Genomic DNA, 20253 nt, shown 5'->3' with positions numbered 1-20253 from the left:
TTATTCTCAACATCTACATGGTACCCAGATGTCGATAATTCCATGGTTCTAACAACATCAAAATTCATTAATATCAGTACATGTACTATGTATATATTTTCAAGTGTGTATCTCAAAGGCCTTGGTCCCTGTCTTGCTATTTGGCGTTTTTTTTGTTATCTGCACAGTGCCTTTTCACTCACCTGTCTCCTGCTGTGTGATCAGTCGGTAGTATCCACTAGATTCTTCTTTGATTGTATTCGCATTCTTGTGGCAGGGAGGTCTCTGTGTTAAACAAACTCTCCCTTTCTCTTCTCCTTCTCTCCTTTGGAAGACAGAATGGATTCGCTCCTTGGTCCCCCATTGTGTATGGAAACAACATCAATAGCAGCACAGAGCAATTTGTTTTCAATTTACAAGTCGACCTGTGCCTCTCCAGGTCACCAAAACCTTTGGCTATTCATCTTAACATCTGTTGGCATTTCACAAAATTACTTTAAATTTACTTCGCTGGCTATTTCCCAAAAAAGTTCTTCATACTTGCAGCCCTAGAGGTCTATTCCTTTCTAGTACAACAGATATATAAATAAGATGAGCCAACGGGTTGCGATACAGGTCTGATTTGATTAGATTATAAAAATGAATAAAAGTTGTATCACTCCCACCATCCAATTTATTCACATTGAATCCATGTCACGCAGACAGAATATTCCACCCAATCACAGGGTTTAAAGGCACTGCCAGTCCCAGGCCCTTCCTCTCACATATAATTTGTCATTTTAAATCACAGCGGAAGACACGTATACTCTTTCTGCGCTGGGAGTCTTTTTTTAATTTTGCAAAATGCTGTAATTTGTGATGTTTAATCCAATTTCTTGGGTAGCTGCTGTGAGATCTGCTGTGGTCTTTGCAACAGGATAAAGGCATTTGTTGTGATATCTAATTTATCCATCTTTTTCTTTTACCTTATAATCCTTAGATTTCAAGAACATATTAGGGGTCGGCTTAGCTCAGGAGGTAGAGTAGTTGCCTTGTACAGAAAGGTTGCTAGTTCGATCCCCAGCTCCTCCTAGCTTAGTTTTGATGTGTCCGTGAGCAAGACTCTTAACCCAAACTGCTCCTGACGAGCTGGCTGTCGCCTTGCATGGTTGACTCTGCTGTCGGTGTGTCAATGTGTGTATTAACCGATGTAAGTCGGTTAAATAAAAGTCGGTTGGAAAAAAAACATCTGCCAAATGCTCTAATTGTAATTATTTTACTTTTTGGTACATCAGAAAATAAAGGACTGTCCTCCTCGCACAGCTATTTAGCAATTGCTTGCCAATATCATATCAAAGGCAGCATGTTGGGCTGCCTTTGAAATGTTCGGTTAGCGGGCTAACCCTAACCCATTTAAAAAAAGAGTGTGAGTGCTTGTTTTATCTTTTAACCTCAATGTTTATCGTCCTTGTAATTTCAAAACAAATATAGTAGTATGCTAGTAAAGTTGTCTATATCTTACATAATATGATTTGTCCCAACCAATGTGCCTTGGATAGGTGTGCCCTATTCCCGACGTAGGTTAAAGAAACTGTGACACATTGTTTTTCCTGTATAATTATTAATATTTATTATTTTATAAATGTATTATTCTTGCTAATTAAAAAAAAAAAAAAAGAATTGCGTGATTTTAATCGGCCTGTATGAAAAATATTGCGAGCAACTTTAATTTGGTTTGCCTTTGTGGTTGGGGTTGTGCTGTTTCTAAGCCCCAAAAAGGTTAGGGTTAGGGTTAGTGACTAGTGTCTAGTGGTTAGGGTTAGTGACTATCCCTAAGGCCCAGAAAGGTTAGGCTTAGAGTTAGGGTTAGTGACTCACCCTAAGGCCCAGAAAGGTTCGGACAGCTGTTAGACATCGGTACAGATTGCCTTGGATTAGTCTGATAATAAGGATCTACGTCTCTTTGCCAACTGTTCCTTGCAGTTCATGTCCCAGATCTCTATTAAATCCATGATATTCTACTCTACTTACCTAACTCACTGAAGGCAAGGAGTGAAATACTCACTATGGCTCTTTCACAGAAGTACACCTTGAACCCGGATTAAGAATGTATTACTCTTTATAAACTGGGTAAAAAAAAAATCACACCTCCATATGAAAACGCTTCAACGCCTGGATATAAAGTCTGACGGGTGGCGTTTTTTATGGCCCAATAAAAATTGGTTGAAATCTGACTACCGATTCTAAGCACTTTGATATCCCTCTCGGCTTTTGAAATTATCTTCCATTTCCTGAACATGGACACACAGAGAGTGAGTTCTGCTTCGATTACAGCACTTACTTTTAGTCAACATACCCACCCACTCTTCAAGATCACATTGAAAGACATGATTTTTTGTTGAATGATCTATATCAGAACACTGACTCTTGGTCTTAGTTAGGCATCACATCTACATAATTTGATCTTGAAGCTCTGTTGCTGCAGGACTACTCATAGTTAAAAATGTATCTCCTCACACGGTAGTGATTGCATCTATATGATATATATTTATATGATTTTGGAAATTATTATAAGGTTTGAAATATTGAGGTTTCACTTGAAATCCTATTGAGTTATAAATTATATAAATACATAAAATAATGCAATACAATTTCTGGCCATGTTTCTTACCTTAATCCCAAAAACTGCAAATGTGTTTGTTAATGGGATCCTGTCTCAGAATACAAGGTATATCTCATGACCTTCAGCGGTTATGGAACTCAAATTGTCATTGCCTCTCATTTCCTTCAACGCTCTTCAGCCTCCGTTGTGTTGCTGTCTGCGCCGTCCTTTGTTCCGTTTAAGTTGACTTCCTTTCAGATGTAGACGTCCACCTGAATGGGGTCCATAGCTTGAAAGTGGGCAACCCTTAATGGAAGAACAGTCGGAGCGGCTCGCTAGCAGGACTGTATCTCAATCTGAGGTTGGACCGACTGCCCTTTAGGACAGAGGATTTTGGAGAAGGCCCTGCGGAAGCTGCTGTGGCAGAGAGGGTACAGGAAGGGGTTGATGGCAGAATTCAACCAAAGGAGCCAGAAGGTCATCTCGTACCAGTAGTGCTCGACGCACGCGCCACTGCAGGCAGCGCGGATGATCATCAGTAGAGTGTAGGGCGCCCAGCAGACGCCAAAGATACACACGATTATGGCCAGCGATTTGGCAATTTTCTTGTCCCGAGTAAGACGAGAGCCTTGAGTCCTGCGGCCGGGCGCATTGCACGGCGACCGGGTTTCGAAGACGACGGCGCCGCTCCTGCGGGGAGACGGCCGGTTCCTGTGGATGAAGGTCAGGGTGGCGCCGGGGCCGCAGCTCGACGGCCGGCCGAATTCTTCGTCTTCGATGACCGCGGAAATTGCGGCGGGCTCGCTGGACGACACTTTGCGCGTCTTGACGAAAAACACGGACAAGGCGGCGCCGTTCCCTCTGGGCGGGCGGAGGTCCTGCTGCACGGTGGCCGAGGCGGAGGAGTCCTCCGTGCAGGCCGACATGCTCTTGTTCCTGTGGCGAATGTTCAGGTAAATGCAGAGGTTGAAGAAGGCCACCGACACAAAGGGCGCAAAGAACTCGAAGGTGGAAGCGCTCAGGAGGAAGTACCACGTGAAGTAGAACTCGGCAAAGCACTGGTTGGCGGGGACGATGCTGTGGCCCCTGAACGACTCCCAGAAGAGGATGGCGGGGCCGTAGAGGAGGAAGGCTAGGAGCCACACGGCCACCATCTTGGTCACGGCTTGCCGTGTCATGTTTCTCTGTGCCCGGTACCTAACCTGGGAGACAGTTTGGTAAGACACTGGTCAGATAAATGTCCTTGTCTATGATTATATCCGTACCAATTTACTGCATGGGGCTGTAGTTATTCCCATTGTAACTGGGGGATGAGTGCTTTGTCATGTCATGCTTAACACTGTGATTTTAAAAGCATGTTCGATCAAGATGTGGGCTGCCCTGTATTTTGAATGCCATCTAGATGCTATCAGCTGGCCGGTGGAGCCTCAGTAATTACACTGGGAGGCTATGGATGTGTGTTGTTCCAGCACTCTGGACTCCACGTTATTTATGATGTTTCAGGCTCCATGCTTACAAACATGCAATAGTGTGACGATGACTAAACCCCCATCATTATTAACTGTGAGGATTAGCTCACCCATCCATGATCCATTTTGTTTTTGGTTCATACTTGTTTAAATCATGATGAATCATTGAACCATTCAATAAATCAAGCAATAAATACAGCCTGCAATCAATAAATAAATCATTTAATAAATCACCAGTATAGATACCTAACAATATACCAAGTGTTTGATTGTGTGCGCCTGTGTGTGTGTCTATTGTCCATCCAGCTTTACTGGGGAGAGAGCACGAAGGCTTGTTAACACAACAAAGAGAAGAAACATCGGCCTATCCTGATCCTCTCCTCCTCCTCTTCCTCCTTCGCATGGCTCTTGTCATTGTACTCCATTGTTTTACCACCAAACCCTCTATTAGCATGGCCGTTTTCAACAACCCTGTTAGGGTAGGGTTAGTGTTAGGGTTATCCTAACCCTGGTCTAGGGTAACCCTAACCCTGTCCAGCTTCTTTCTTCTTTGCATGCCATCTCACCAAACAGAACAAGTCAACTGTGGACCGGTTCAAGCTCAGCTGGAGTCACAATGTAGTGGTTAATGGTGCATGTAATGGTACAAAGACCAAGGACATAACTTAAGGTTGTTCCTATATTTAGCAAGCAACTAATTAACCAACTAACTGCAGTTACTTACATTGAAGCATGGGATTTATGCCAACAACACAGATTTCTTTTTTTTATACAGATAAGAGCAAGATACTGTTCCACTAATTATTCTTGTAGATTTGATCTGACTGACTCTTGACTGTTTAATTTTCAACTTGACAATAGTGAACTGTCCAAGTGGAAATCCTGATGCTGATGAACGATCAAAGGTGATGATCTATAACTGTATTTCCATTATTTTTAATCATTGATAATGACATTTTGTTATTTGAACACCCTAACCCATAACCCAACCTCTAATTGCATAACAAATGTATTTGGACAGCGAATTTTATGTGACCCAATTACACTTACTTAACACAAATAGTTAAAACAAAATGTATCAATTCCATTACAGTATTGATTTCAAGCCTATATTGGGATAAATCAATATATTTATTCGCAAATCCAAAGACATCTCCATGCCACAGATTCTTAATCTTAAAGTTTATAGCTGACAGAAGTGCATGACTAACACACAGCTGAGACCTGCTGCAACCCCGCGTGATAAGACAAAGGATACAGCTACCATGGCACCAGCAGTGACTCAGTAGCGCCCTAAAGCCTTTGTGTCAGAGCGCGGCTGTGTGGAATTGTGTGCGTTGATGCGTGGTGCGTATTGAGGCTCCTCACCGCTCTGGTGACGGAGAGAAACCGGTCGTAGCTGATTAGGACGATGTTGAAGACGGACGCCGTGCAGAGCAGGTAGTCCATGAGCAGCCACACCTTGCAGAGACCTCGGCCCAGCATCCAGCGACCTGTCAGGTTGTATGGAATGTAGACCGGGATGCAGAAGGTACCTGCGGGGCGAGGGGACGGACCATCACCAGGATCACTGAAGCTCAGCGTCACATCTCATGCCGTTGCACTTTCAATAGTCAAACTAGAGTATCAGAGGAGCAGGTGCTTTTCTGTTCATAAATAAGATCCATATTTGAAGAGCTGGTTTCTATTGTCCACTGATATGACTAAATATAAACCATTGCGTTATAAATAGAAATAAGGCAGAGGCCAGATGTTGGCCACTCCAATAAACCTGAGGAGCCTCGGATGGGCACGTCAAATAAAGGTCAGAAACACAAAGGAACGGAGGAGAAGTTGAAGCAGAAGATGGAGACTCACCCACAAGGAAATCCGAGATAGCAAGGTTGAGGAAGAAGTAGTTGCTTTGAGTTCTTAGGGTCTTATCCACAACAAAAGCCATGATTACCAGTGCGTTACCAGCTACGATAACGATCACCAGAGTTACCATCAGAACCGAGAAGATCCCCACCAGCGTAGGAGGTAGGAGGACGCTCCCGTTCTCAGTGTCCCTGCTGCTAAAGTTCCCGCTCGAGTTGGACTCCGTCAGATAGGCTCCCATTGTTATTCTGATTTACGATGCATTGTAGACACGCCAAATTAACCCAAACAACATCTGTTTAGCGATCCGGTTTGATGCTCCGACTTTGTGTTCCGGGTAACAATGCGCAGGGAGCGGGACATCCACAAATGTAGATATAAGAACAATCGATGTTACTTTCTCCATTTAGCCCATGTTCCTTTTGATCCGTGAAGAAGGTGATTTAGTGTATCCCATGTGGTCGCGGTTCTTTGTCTGCAGTAGCCTACACCGCCAGGCTGAGCGCATCAGCTGCACATTGGCACAAAGCAAAATAAATCTGCCTGCTGTACTTCTGTCTCTCAGACCAACTATGGACCTTTTGGAAGTATTGGAACTGAGATGGAAGCCTCCAGTGAATTGCATTGACGTCTTCTGCCCGCTATGCTCGTTAGAAACTATTAAGTGATTACGATCAATTCTGATGCTGATTCAGTGATGTGATTCAGAGGACAGCTTTTTTTCAATTTGTAGAAACACTTTGAGAAGGTTGAATACATTAAACATCCAACCCTTGTCCACCCTTTGTTTCAAACGGGTTCTCCATGAAAAGATACAGGGGGCGGCTACTATTGGTTCTATTGTCCAATAAATTAACAGACTCGCTCCCATCTGTAACGAACCCTTGAATCAAGAGCTGCTGAAACTCATAGACGACCATTAGTGAAGAGCTCTGAAATAAGCAATAAACGACCAATTGTTATCAAATATCTATCTATTGGCCTACATATTGGAACATACTCAAATGCCAAACAATATCGATTAACGTTGAGCCCCTTCAAAGCATTCCAACTCATCATTTACCATATTCGATTGAATAATGCTGTTTTTTATATAAGTTTTACAGCCGTGATATATGGCGAGATGAGCTGCTGCCCAAACAGGGGCTTTGACCTTGGACCGAGTTTTGATGTCAGGGCAGACTTCCCCCCTGCGGTGGTCTGAGAGTCTTAGGGTTAGTGTCGTTCACAGTGTAGAGACAAGGTCGCAACCATAAGAAGACAAATAAGCAATTACGTATTGTATTGTTACAGGCTTCAAAGGACTGTGCCTATATAGCACAGGGCTTAATTCTGATCTCTCGTGCCGAACACATATTCATCAGTCGAGGTTTTGGGAAGACTGCATGGACACTTGAAGAGGAAGGGTGTTATGACAACCTGTCACTGACAGCGCCGTTTGATCAAATTATCATTGTCGTTATTCTCAATGGTTCGAAAATTAGATTTGATTCCTGCAACACCCTACGATGCTGTCAAATCACTCAACGAATCGACCAATTAATAGCCTACACTATAACTCGGTAAATTGAGCGAGCAAATCACTTATTTTTATTTTTTTATATAACCACCCAATCATTCAATCGAACACTTAATGACCAATTCATCGGTGTAATGACCTGGGTAATGACCTGTACAGTCAAACGTTTGAGGATGTTATTGTAGGAATAATAACAAAATGTTAATTATGACATGATCGGCATGCTGAGCAACAGGCGGGGTAGGGCGGGTGGAATATCCGAGATGAGGACAGATGGCCAGTAGGACCAAGGGAGGAACAACGGAGAGATCCAGGAACGGGAAGAGGGCCGAGTATGTGGTGTAGTGGGAGAGAGACCCAGCGGAAAATAGGGATGACAAAATGCTCTCAGAGGAGCGGGAGACGCACGTGCACACACACACACACACACACACACACACACACACACACACACACACACACACACACATACATACATACATACATACATACATACATACATACATACATACATACATACATACATACATACATATATATATAAACATACACACCTATAAATATATACATAAAGAGTGAGCGAGAGAGAGAGAGAGGCACATGCAGCCGAGGAAAGCAAAGCTATCAGTTCCTTGAGTCATTGAATAAATTCTCTCTGCATGTTTGATGCAGTGTTCTGGGGAGGTGTCCATCAGTGAGGTTGTAGTCCGCTGGAAACGGCACTCTAATGCCTCACTGCAGCTTTGATGTTTATAGATGTTTGACAAAAATAAGCTGTGTATACAATATGTTTGTAACTCTCAACTCTTTATTAAAATGAGACTTTAAACACAGAGGTTTTAATCAACTCATGAAGAACAAAGTATGTTAAACTCAAAATATTAATATATGTAATGGCATTTAATACATTAAATTCAATTACACTATAATGATCCATTTTAAGTCATTTCCATTTTTTGATTATCCCAGGCATTGTAACTTGATCTTCTTCAGTTGTGTTGAAACGTGTGTAGTCTGCCTGACCTGCGGTTAGGGTTAGGGTTAGGGTTAGACCTGCGGTTAGGGTTAGGGTTAGGGTTAGACCTGCGGTTATCTCCACTCCAGATCCTCTCCAGGCCGGCCGCAGATCAAGGCATTCCATTCAGAGTGACTCATTTTGCCTTCTTACTTCTTGTTTTCTTGCCCTTTCCTCCCTGTGTGGTGGCTTCTTCCTGTGGTACAACACACCAACACGTTCAGGGTGCTGACTCGCCGTTCAGGGAAATAATCATGTGGTTCAAATATCACACGCATTCGCGTGCCTTCGTCTGCCACCAGTCCTACAGGTACGGGCACATAGAGTTTGCCTCATTCAAGTACAGACATTCCCAAAATGTACCAATTAAATAAAGTTTAGTCATTTGCCATTGAGGATGTTGTGTGTGGCAGTATACTTTGCTTCACACTTCAAAATATCTCAATAGCTCAATTTAAATAAGAGGCTTTTAACAGGGTAAAGCATTTTGGACATTTAAATAAAACACAATCCCCTTCATAATGTCATTGCTCATTAAACAATATTCGTTAACGTCTCCCAGCTCAAGCGCACTTTTAATTTAAAGTGTTATTTGTTCCTTCAAGGGAATGCGTGTAATTTATTAATTTTGAGTTAGCACTCAGGTCAGCTAACTAAGCTTTGTGAGTCAGGTCCTCTTCCACAACACATAATTGTACAGCATTTAGCCTCTGTGGAATTAAACAATGTCTTCTCTGTTCCACTGTCCCCAATCTCTTTATTACTGCAGAACACAACATACAACAAGATGGACGCAGTGGAGGGAGTCACTCACGCAGAGCATGTTGTCTTAACCACAGGGGTGGCTGGTCCCATTACCTGGTCCCCAGACACACCTATAAGCGTTAACAGACACCACGTGTAGGGGGTATGTGTGTGTGTGTGTGTGTGGGGGGAGGGGTTCTTTGTAGAAGTGCCCAGAGTGGCCTTAGGAGGATGAAGTGCGGTTTAAACACAAACGTCATTTTTTTCTTGCATTCTCAACACTTCAAACTAAGCAACAATAATATGACAAACCTAAATGTATTGCCGATTAAATAAATGGCTGTATTGTGGGCTTCATGCATCAGGGAGATTTTCATTACCTTTAATCTATTAGTGACACAAGATGAGCGGTCTTTTATGTTATCAGTTGATGACTTAGAGGGAAAGAACACTTCAAAGCAGACTACCTGTATCTCTTTGGTGGCGGGTGCTAGAAGAAACACTGTTTGATCTCCTGGACATAGATAAGACACTTAAAGTAAACTCATACCCATAATGGGATTGTTAAACATGAGAAACAACAAACAACAGCCAAACAAACAGATTAACAATGTGTAAATGTTCCAGTGAATCGCTAGCAGATCTATGGCTATTGGAACCATCCACCTTAGAGAGGGTTATTCAGGCTAACCCTAACCCTAATCCCAGCTAAACTCAACTTCAACTGGGGCTTTCCATGCATGCATAAAAACATCAAGCAAGCTAATAGAGAAGTACCCTTCCAGCTAGCGCCAGGAAGTGCTGCTTGCTATATATTGGACTTGGGCGCAGTGATGCTGAACTACGGCTCAATGTGTGACACTCGATTAGCGTCTCACCGCGGAGAAGGTGTAGCCCTCCTGCACCAGGACGCCGCGGGCGCAGTTGTTGATGTGTTTGAAGCGGTCTGGGCCCAGCAGAATGCCGCCGTACCAGCGGGAGACCACCACCATCACGTTCCGCACATCTAGAATCTGGCGATGCGGAAAAACACAAAGAGAAAGATGGAGAAAGATGATGGGTTAGGGTTAGGGAAGAGCCATTAGTGTTCTGCTGCATCTCTCTCTGAAAGAGGGAGAAACACAAAGAGAAAGATGTTGGGTTAGGGTTAGGGAAGAGCCATTAGGGTTCTGGGTTAGGGTTAGGATTAGGGTTAGGGAAGAACCATTAGTGTTCTGCTGCATCTCTCTGAAAGAGGGAGAAAGACGACACAGAGAGAATTTGAGAGAGAAAAGATATAGAGTTTCTGAGAAATGATCATAAGCTCTAAAATTAATAAAACAAAGGAAGGCCGGATCAGACCAGATGCCTTACACAGGCAGAGGAGCAGTGCAGGGCCTGGTGGGTCCATGCACCAAGGAAGAGGGGATGAATGGGCTCCAAAAACACACAAAAGTGCAACTGGGGAGAGCTAATGGGGAATCACGATCAGCTGCCTACCAACTATTAATCAGCCCACTTGTATTCATTACCTCACGTGGCCCATTCAGTGATAGAGAAAGATCTGGCGCCCGTCTAAATTAGGCAGCGGGAAGCAAGGGTTTTTCTTTAGAGACCGAGAAGACTGGAGCAGAGCCAAATGTACTGGAGCATGTTGGAAGAGAAGCTTACAATATAGATGTACATGTCGATAATCTAGAACAGGACTCTGTGAGGAGTCTCAGTGAGACGAGATATCACCTCGAGATGGCTCATCTATTGCAACAGGAAGCCCGTAGCAGTTATCTCATATTTGTTTACTATGTAGCAGTTTAGGTTGTACGTCCCCATCAGTTTCATCTCTTTGCTCTGCACAAAGAGTTCCAGTCTGACTTTCCTTTTTTCAGAAATGGTTACTTATGTTTGAGTGGTGCCGGAAACATTTTGTGTTTTCATTTCTGCGGTTTACCTTAACGCAGCTTGAGTAAAGAGTGGAAGAGGTTCAGTTAACCTCGGGGCGAGATCGATAGGAGGGCAGCTTTCTACAATCAGATGCACCATTTCATAACTTTCCCCCCCGACAGTTTTAATTTGGATCGAACAAACTATTGGTATTTATTGGTGAACAGATTCAGAAGCATGTATAGTGGCTACAGCCATCGCTTAGCAACCATTCAAATTGTCTGTCAGCATCCTCTTGTTCAGGGCTTGACAGAAGAGAGGCTTTTCAATTTTTCAATGACTCAAAGTATCAGATTTCCATAATTCTCACACTGGTGCGACGGACCAGTTGTGAACGAGAGCCCATCCTGTGGTGTGGTGGATCTGGGAGTGAATCACAATGCCATTTTACAGGTGCTTCTTCTTTTGTATGAACACTGCAGGGAAAGTGGGGTCAAATGAATGCTACTGGATTCCTCTGGAGGGTTAGCAGGAGGTTTGCCCGTCAGTGGGGAGTAGCCGTGGGATACGATGAGAGTAGAGAAACAGCTCCATACCACAGGTGTGCATCCTGCTGTCACCTCTCTACCAGCCATTGCTGTTTCTAAAAGAAGTGCCACTCTCTTGTCCCCGTCGGTAGCAGCTTCCTACTGCCGCTATGCCCACAGCCCACCATTGAGCTCTTATTATTTATACACAGATAATCCTTCTCTAATATTATAGACAAGGATACTATGTGAGGCTAGGATGTTCAGAATCAAAGCCTGGTCAGTGGTTCTGGGTTGTCCACTGAATGTTTGTGAAGCCAGTGGTTCCTTTCGATAGAGGCAGCTCTTAAATGATTAGTACTAGATAATAAAGATGTTTTTTTAGTACTGCTATGATTAATGTATTTGGACAATCATAAAGCTATGCAACATAAAATATAGTATTGTGCAATACATTAAAACCTCAACTGAAGCTGAACGAGGAACAATCTGTGTAACAGTCTAAACTAAATGTTCAAAGGGCCTCGGGACAGCCACCTGACAGTCAGCGAGCAAAGATCCTGGAACATCAGACGTGAGGAGGGCAGAGAGGCAGAAAATAAAAACATTGAAGGACACAGAGGGCCCTATCTTGCATCCGGCGCAATTGACTTAATCACTGGCGCATGTGTCGTTGCTAGTTTGCAACTGGCGCAGAGCGTGCTTTTCCCTCCTGCGCCACGCGTCGCTAAATTAGGGAATGATCTTGTGCCCCAAGGGGCGGCTCGGTGAAAGGGTGAGGAGGCGTGTTCTGGCGCAAACGTTCCTTGTTGCTATTTGGACATTTCATTGGACCACTTGCGCCAGCAGCGCCACAAACCAGAAAATACCTGGTTTAAAGTCAGTGGCGCGTTGTTCAGATGCTATTTTAAGGGCGCATGCATAATGTTGCTTGTGCCCCTCGCGCATACACTTTGCTTCTCTCATCTACCTAGCCACACATGCTTGGTAAATTATTTGGGAAAGAACAGCTGATACAGCGGTAATAAGTTGTACTTTTAAATCAATGCATCTGCAAACACCGTACAGCAAACACATATTTTCTTGACACAGACATCGTTAACATGCCCATAACTTTTAGGATTGAGGAGTATTTGATCGTGAGAAAACATTGTTTTACCGCGAGTGAGTGTTAAAAATAATGAATGAATGCGGGCACGCGTGTGTGTATTTGTAACGCGCACACACACGCGCGCCCATCTGTTTAAACACACGCAAACTAAACACGTAACGCATAATACAGTCCATGGCAATGTATATTAACGGGGGGACACATGCATAATAGGAACACAAGTCGATAACGATAATGCATACAATACTGATAAGAAACGATGTTTATAATGCATTGCGTATATCATTAAATAGAACCACAGTTACCGCATATCATGTTATATCATATACGTTTTCTTTGCCGAAATTTATTTAAGGACTCAGTATTTCTGAAGTTGTGGAATAAAGCCTTATTCCATGTGTGAATTAGGCCATATTATTTGGCCATAAGCTGAGCCATTTGCAGTTTGAAATTCATGTGCGTCTCATCGGAGACTGCAGACGTGCTGTCAAAATATCAACTCGTCAGATTCAAATGCGCTCATGGCTCTTAAGGGGATGGGAGCTGGCACTCTCATTGGTTTGTTGCACGTTACGCCCAAACCACACCCACGGGTAATTGGCTACTTCAGACCAACCCTTTTTAGATATGCGCCGGGCGAAAGAGTAATTCTTCACGACGGTAAACTAGCGACATCCGAAGAACCGCCGACAAAGCTACTTGCGCTTGGCGCTTCTCACTTGCGTTTCAGACCGTTAAAATAGGGCCTAGAGTAAGAATGTGGGCCACCTGTGATGGCATATGCTCCACCAGACAAAGAGATAGGTCCTCCCTGGTCCTGGGGCCGTGGGAGGCACACGTTGGATGGATGACATTTATTTTAATGTTTTTGGTGGCTTTTTGTTTATGGAAGGCGTTGTGATCATTAGAAGCACCTTTCAGAAGCAAATGAGACCCCCCCTTCTGGGGACTCAGTCAGCTCATGCTATCAGCTCGTTGGCCGGAAGAACATGCACATTGCATTCTCTCTTAAAGAGGCAGTGACCCCAAAACGGTTTTCTTTTTTTTTTTGAAGTATAAACAAAGATGTATTATATTATTTTCAAAATAGTTATCTTTGCCATTTGAAATAACGCCATGATTAACTAACAGGAGTAAAATCCTGTGTTTTTGTCAGCCTCTGCCAACCAGGTTGTAAACGTTCTGAGTTTAGTGACGTCAAAGTACCTTTTAGTTCAACCTTCATCGTCACGCCCGAGGGACGATGACCCTAAACCTTGGGTTAGGATCACCACTAGCCTGGCTATGGCCAGACAAAGCTCAATCATACATTGAGCTTGGTCTGTGGAGGCTGCTGTCATTTTCTTCAGCACAAGAAGCTTGATCTGACTCTGTATGCAATTGGCTGCTTGCCGTCGCTTTCCTGTCGGCATTGTGTTAAACCAGCCAATAGCACACCAGGGGTAGAAGCCAGCTTGGTGATTGGATCCTGCATAAAACGTGTTGGAAGCAGAAAGAAATGTAATGCTCTTCTCCAGACCCTTCTGTAGCAGGGCGAAATCAAATCGCCGGCATTCTAGGTCACCGTCTGACCTGAGCGGTTAGGGTTAGGGTTAGGGAGAGGGTTAGGGTTAGCCCCTGACCTGAGTAGTTAGGGTTAGGGTTAGCCCCTGACCACAGCAGTGAGGGTTAGGGTTACATGTCCCACTGGCACTTCTCTGCCATCTTATGTTCCCTCAACATGCTTTGGATTCAAAAGAAGAGACACTGAGCACAATATTTCCCCCCTTAATAACCCTTCATTGGGTGTTCTAAAAGCCTTGTGGTCAACAATTGTCTTATTACCCTATCAGGTAGTATGATGATGTTAGGATATGTTTGTTAAATGTTGAACCATGAATTATTCAAACAGTCAACATAAGGCATCTATTCGATGTCTGCTATTAATAATTGATGTTCAGGGCATAATTTCTGGGTTAAATGGCTCTAGATATCACCATAAGCACATTGAACAATATCAATCCAAAACAGACTTCAGTGAACAATGCAATGCAGGGGCGGATTGAGTCTTTTTGTTTTTGTTTGAATATACATCATAGTAATTACATTTTTGACACCTTTGGTGTGTGTGTGTGTGTGTGTGTGTGTGTGTGTGTGTGTGTGTGTGTGTGTGTGTGTGTGTGTGTGTGTGTGTGTGTCATGTTTGCACTCATCCAATGACTCAGATACCAACCACCACACAAACACCGTCAGCCCCAGTACACATGGAGTGACACACAGGAGGGATGGAGCCTGCTGTATGTGTGCGTTCGTGGGTGTGTGCGTTCGTGGGTGTGTGCGTTCGTGGGTGTGTGCGTGTGGGTGAGGTTACAGTGAATCAACAGCCTACCTGCAGTAGGTGGAGCAATCTCCCACCCGCAGCCGTCTCCCCATCGTCCTCACAGTCCTGCAGGAAGCTCTGCCTGTCCTCACAAAAGATTCTGAGAGAGAGAGAGAGAGAGAGAGAGAGAGAGAGAGAGAGAGAGAGAGAGAGAGAGAGAGAGAGAGAGAGAGAGAGAGAGAGAGAGAGAGAGAGAGAGAGAGAGAGAGAGAAATAATGATGAGAAGTCAAACCAATTATGAAAATAAGCTAGGGAGAGAGTAACGGCTGTGTGCTTGGCACGAGGTAAGGGAACATTTGATGGTTCTAGTCACAAAATTAAACGGAATGACGGCCCCCTCCTCAGTGGAGAGTGGCTTTAAGAGGCCAGAATGTCACAACTCTTCTCCTCTGAGTCATGACCACACACACGCACGCACGCACGCACACACACACACACACACACACACACTTTCCAAAAGCCATAATTATTTCCTCTCTTTGTAGATTTCATTCAAAACTATTGAAATGCATTTAAAATCAATCTACAGTAAAGTGTTAATAATTAATAATTATTATTATTTAATAATTAAATACACACAATTCAACTTCATCAGACCACAGGAAAAATATCAGAACTGACCTGTAAGCATAAATGTTGTGCGTGGCACTTGCAATCTTCTTATTTCCGTACAGCTTATCAAGAACCATCTTCACCTGCATCAGGAAACCAATACAATAATCAATTCAAATATTCTTCTATATCTTTCTCTATATTGATGAACAAAGAACAACACTGGTCTGATTTTCATCACTATCTTTTATCCTTCCCTCAATGAGTAATTAAAGAAACATTTCTATCTACTAAAGAATAATAATGACTTGCCTTTATTCATACCCTATCAGTTTGTCTTAAGAGGATAGCCCAGAAACTGATGAGACAACAACTTCAACTTAAAGGGAATGATTATGTCCCACAAATGATGATGTGATCAGCAAAATATTTCACACTTAACAGACTCAAAAGGACTGATCGTTCAACTTAAAAACAGAAATGTATTACAATTCAGCAAAAATAGAAAAATTCACAACTAATTAAAGAGTCAAATCATTTACTCATTACTAACTACATTCTAAACTTTAGTAACCTATGTTAGGAACATGTATTATCCCCAGAAACAAGCGTCCAACGTGCCCGACCAAGGCCAGGTATGCCCCAGGTGCAGCCTACCTGTCCGGGGGCGGTCACCGGCGCCAGGTGAGGCTGGAAGGTGCTGCGGCGGTCGGTGATGATGGAGCCATGTTTGACAGGAGGCACTTCTCCATCTATGGTGCACCAAGAGAAACACCGCAAAGGAAAACCCTTCACCCTCATGATGTTGGGTTAACCCTAACCTTAACCCAACATCATGAGGGTGGAGGGTTTGGGTTAAACCCGAACTCGAGGGTTTAACCCAAACCCTTCGCTCTCATGATGTTGGGTTAGGGTTAGGGTTAACCCGACATCATGAGAGCGAAGGGTTCGGTTTAAACCCTAACCCTAACTCAAACCCTAAATCATAAGAGTGAAGGGTTAGGGTTTGGGTTAGACCCTAAACCTAACCCGAACCCTACATCAGGAGAGTGAAGGGTTAGGTTGAACCCTAACCCGTTCCCTATGTGTATTGTATGGCAACATTTAATATTATCAATTAAGAAAAAAAAGTCCTACCACTTTCGTGATTCATGAAGGGATGGACATATTCTGTGTTCATTTTCACTGTCCTGAAGTCTGGTAAATCATAATTTTCTTCGCCATTATCCACATCTTCCTCTGTTGTCAGATTGACTCCACCGGGCTCTTCCTCTTTGGTATTCAGGTTAAAGACATGTGTTCGGTTTCAACTTCAATCTGCATGATTTGATCACGTTAAAAAACTCCCATTTCAAACCTTCCCCAGCTCAGACTCTAGTACACAAAGGGATTCAGCTGGTTAAAGTAACCTTGTTTTGAATTTTAATCAATAATATAAATATTAAGCATTCACATTAGCACTTTGAATAATAAGGAGAAATATCGAGATATTGTTGGTATGATGCGCGGTTTAAGGAAGAGGATATAACACATTAATAATCTGAACAGGAGTCAATAGAAGAACAATATTAAATGTCTACATGTGGTGTGTCTTTTGACTTCACACACACACTTTGGATCACCATCTCATGTGTCCTTTGTGTGGCTCCCTGCCTGCTGGTCCATTCAGCCCAGGCTTCTCCTTTGTCCTTTACCTGGGTCAGGCTTTCTGTCCTGTTTACTCCCCTTTTCATTTCCTTTTCCCCATGAGGCATCTCCTCCTTCAGGTCACCTTTCTACTCCAGTCATTTTGTCAACAACAAAAACAAGCTGCCAATCTCCATTCCCAGGGCAAAGGTCCAGCCTCCCTCTCTGCTCATCGCCATATTAATCGCAATCCGTCGTCTAATCGCTTTTCTTTCACTCCCCAGAGGAGGGTCTGAATCATTTACGGTTAAGGATACACATTAACAATAACAGGCACAAAAGATATATTTTGGATTCCCTTTTGCTTATTCTTTACAATTTTTACACATTCCAAAGATTTTTCCAATGCCATTGCCTGGATATCGATCTTAATTCCCTTCAGTCCCTCAACATCTAATCTACTCACAAAGAGAGCACTTTGAACCCTTTATCACAGCCCAGACGGCCTCCTGTAATACTAGAATCCAAAGAGCTTTATCAAAGCAGAAGGAAAATCTAGTATTTGGGTAAGCTTCTTACCTTTTGATTAAGGTATGCTCTTGGTATTTTTATATAATACAATATGTATCATTAATTATTATTATGATTAAAACTATTATTATTATTGTCCAAAAATAACAGCTGCTCAAGGGATTGTCGTTCACTGGCTATCTTGAGAGTGCAGCATTGCAATGGAGATCCTGAAGGATCTTCGGCATCGCAGTCAAAGCATATGAATCTGAAAATGATCCATACCCTTCTGAATTATTACCTGCTCCTGCGCTCTGGGATTTCTCCCTGAGAAACTCCCGAATCGTTTCTACCCAAAGGTAGAGAAGGCTTTCCCCGACATTCTCTCTGTTCAAATGGAAATATTTCCTTGTTAGGGCCTAGACTCTGAAGTTTACACTTTTGTCATTTGGCTTGATGTAAAATTAGATAAATATAACATGAAGTTTATGGTAACAGTCATCGGCAGATCTGCTGAGATTCAAACAAAGATCGGTCTACCACGTAGCCCAAGTGAAAAATACCAAAATACACTCACACATAAATTTCCTCCAGGCTGTTTGCCAATGTTACCCTCTGGAGACCACGCAGCCACGAGGCACTGCAGAAGAGATGAAGAGAAACAGTTTAGTAGCGGGACGGGATCCTTATCTCAAGTCAGCGGTTGTGTTACAGTTGAACATATTAGATGGTCCTACTTAATCTGATAGATTGGTGGCGAGGAGCTTGGATAATCAGATGGAAGAATTACCTGTGCATGTAGAAAACATGGACATAGATGATCCATTAGATCCATTAATATATTAGACACACAACAGAGGTTTTGAAAAGATGACATTAGACGGGTGTTGTGTGATGATGTTACCTGCAAACATGCTGTCAGTTTTGTATCCCCTATGTCGTTCGATATTTGAATGCAGAATATTCTAGATGCTTCATCGATGACACACCATTCATCTCCGTAGATTGAGGACAGGGCCTCGACTTCTTCGATCTAAGGTTCCAATAGTGCATCCACGTGACACAAAGAAAGAACAGACATCAGCACAAACTGTCACCACATATTATGAATAATACCGTGATCCCTGATCAAGGCTTTGCTGGTTTTATAGTGACACCAACATCTTATATGCAAGCCCAGCGCCAACGTTTGTCAATCACGGTTTGAGTTGTCCTCCAAAAGACTCTCCCAGTGGAAGCAGAAGGCCCTCTGCTGCCAGTGTTCTCCCAGGGGGACGGATAGATTGAGTATTCAAAGGCCTTCTGCTGCCAAACAAGTGAAAATAACTTGAGAACAAAAAAACTGCTGGGACAACGTTCATTTGACTTTTAGGCGTGAACAGGTGCCTGTAGTTAATAAGGCTTTATTCTTTTACACATATTATAGGCCCTTTTCAGTGGGGCAGACGATGGGCCAATTGAACAAAATGCTATATTTGGGTGTAAGCATACCATATGTAAATACACTGTAATTACATATGGTATTTACAGTGTAATTACCAAATTACAGGCTGTAGGCTAATACCAAATTATATTAATAAACGTGTACAATCGCCTACTCAATGCTTTATAGGCATGGTTTAGTGTAACCTGATTTTCACATCAAACACGAGGTGAATGTGACACATATCCAGAGCGAAAATAAAGTAATCTTGAAGATTTCTAATTTCACCTTGCTGAAAACTAGTCATTATTCCCAGAGACTCACTGTGTCTCACGATGTCCAGCTCAATCTTCAGAAGACTGCCCTGGACATGCTCACCACCATGTGTAACCACACATGGCTGTAGATAGTGACTAGATGGATTCATGAAGATCTTCCCACTTTCTCTTGAGTAGCGTTTCTATTTTGCTATGATCAATGATCATTGCATATGAGTTACAGACCAGAACCACAGTGAACCACAATGAAACCAATCAGCTTGTTTTACGCCGGTCAGCGATAAGAAAGTTGCTGATAATTACTTTGCAATTCTTTTTTATTCATACATGTACACCCTACACTTAATAAGTCAAAATGTGTCGCTGACCTAAATGCACACATGGCTCCCTGGTCGGGAGTTGGATTGTGTGTTATGTATTGTGTATTGTGTATTGTATGTTGTGTGTTGTGTGCTGCGTCCAGGATCAAGTCTTACTTGGGACTGGAGATCCTCTGCATGGTCCGGGTTGAATGTGTTCTCCATCTGTACGCATCATTGAGCTAAAAAAACAGATCAAGTAAACACAACCATGAAACTACAACATGACGTTACCATCCAGCAGGAGGTTCATCACGAGCTCTTTCTTTTAGCCGTCACCATCATAAGAGCCTTCACCTCAGGAATCCGCCGTGTGTGTCCACTTCATCAATGTCGCATCACAGTATTACTAGTACTTAATATTCAATTAAAATCTCAATAAATGACAAAGAAACTCCACGAAATTCCGAATGACCGACAAAAGGCGTCAGTTAATATGTTATAACTTGGAGTAGCCTATGGCTTTTACTTTGAAAAAAGAAT

General features: G+C 42.9%; 3 protein-coding genes across 4 annotated transcripts in view; 1 reads left to right on the top strand and 2 right to left on the bottom strand.

Annotated features, from left to right (window-relative positions):
• myo1f (myosin IF) overlaps positions 1-20253 on the top strand; it is a 308989-nt gene that overhangs the window by 44810 nt on the left and 243926 nt on the right.
• Positions 633-7861, bottom strand: LOC115556215 (histamine H3 receptor). Its single transcript, XM_030373370.1, has 3 exons — positions 5887-7861; positions 5398-5564; positions 633-3762 (listed from the first exon to the last, which is right to left on the bottom strand). Exons 1-3 carry the CDS (start codon positions 6125-6127, stop codon positions 2896-2898), a joined length of 1275 nt encoding a protein of 424 aa, XP_030229230.1. The 5' UTR covers positions 6128-7861; the 3' UTR covers positions 633-2895.
• Positions 8194-20054, bottom strand: impact (impact RWD domain protein). 2 transcript variants are annotated; one of them, XM_030373381.1, is made up of 11 exons: positions 19888-20054; positions 18615-18743; positions 18448-18500; positions 18288-18350; positions 18012-18097; positions 16712-16846; positions 16232-16326; positions 15644-15717; positions 15031-15121; positions 10043-10177; positions 8194-9678 (listed from the first exon to the last, which is right to left on the bottom strand). In XM_030373381.1, exons 1-11 carry the CDS (start codon positions 19933-19935, stop codon positions 9655-9657), a joined length of 933 nt encoding a protein of 310 aa, XP_030229241.1. In that variant the 5' UTR covers positions 19936-20054; the 3' UTR covers positions 8194-9654. The 2 variants fall into 2 exon arrangements, with proteins under 2 accessions (XP_030229241.1, XP_030229240.1); XM_030373380.1 differs by having other exon boundaries at positions 8194-8616.

Source organism: Gadus morhua, chromosome 12, assembly GCF_902167405.1.
Source record: "Gadus morhua chromosome 12, gadMor3.0, whole genome shotgun sequence".
In the NCBI taxonomy this organism is placed as follows: Eukaryota; Metazoa; Chordata; class Actinopteri; order Gadiformes; family Gadidae; genus Gadus; species Gadus morhua.
Note: the sequence above shows the minus strand (reverse complement) of the source record. Positions and strands in the feature narration are given on the sequence as shown.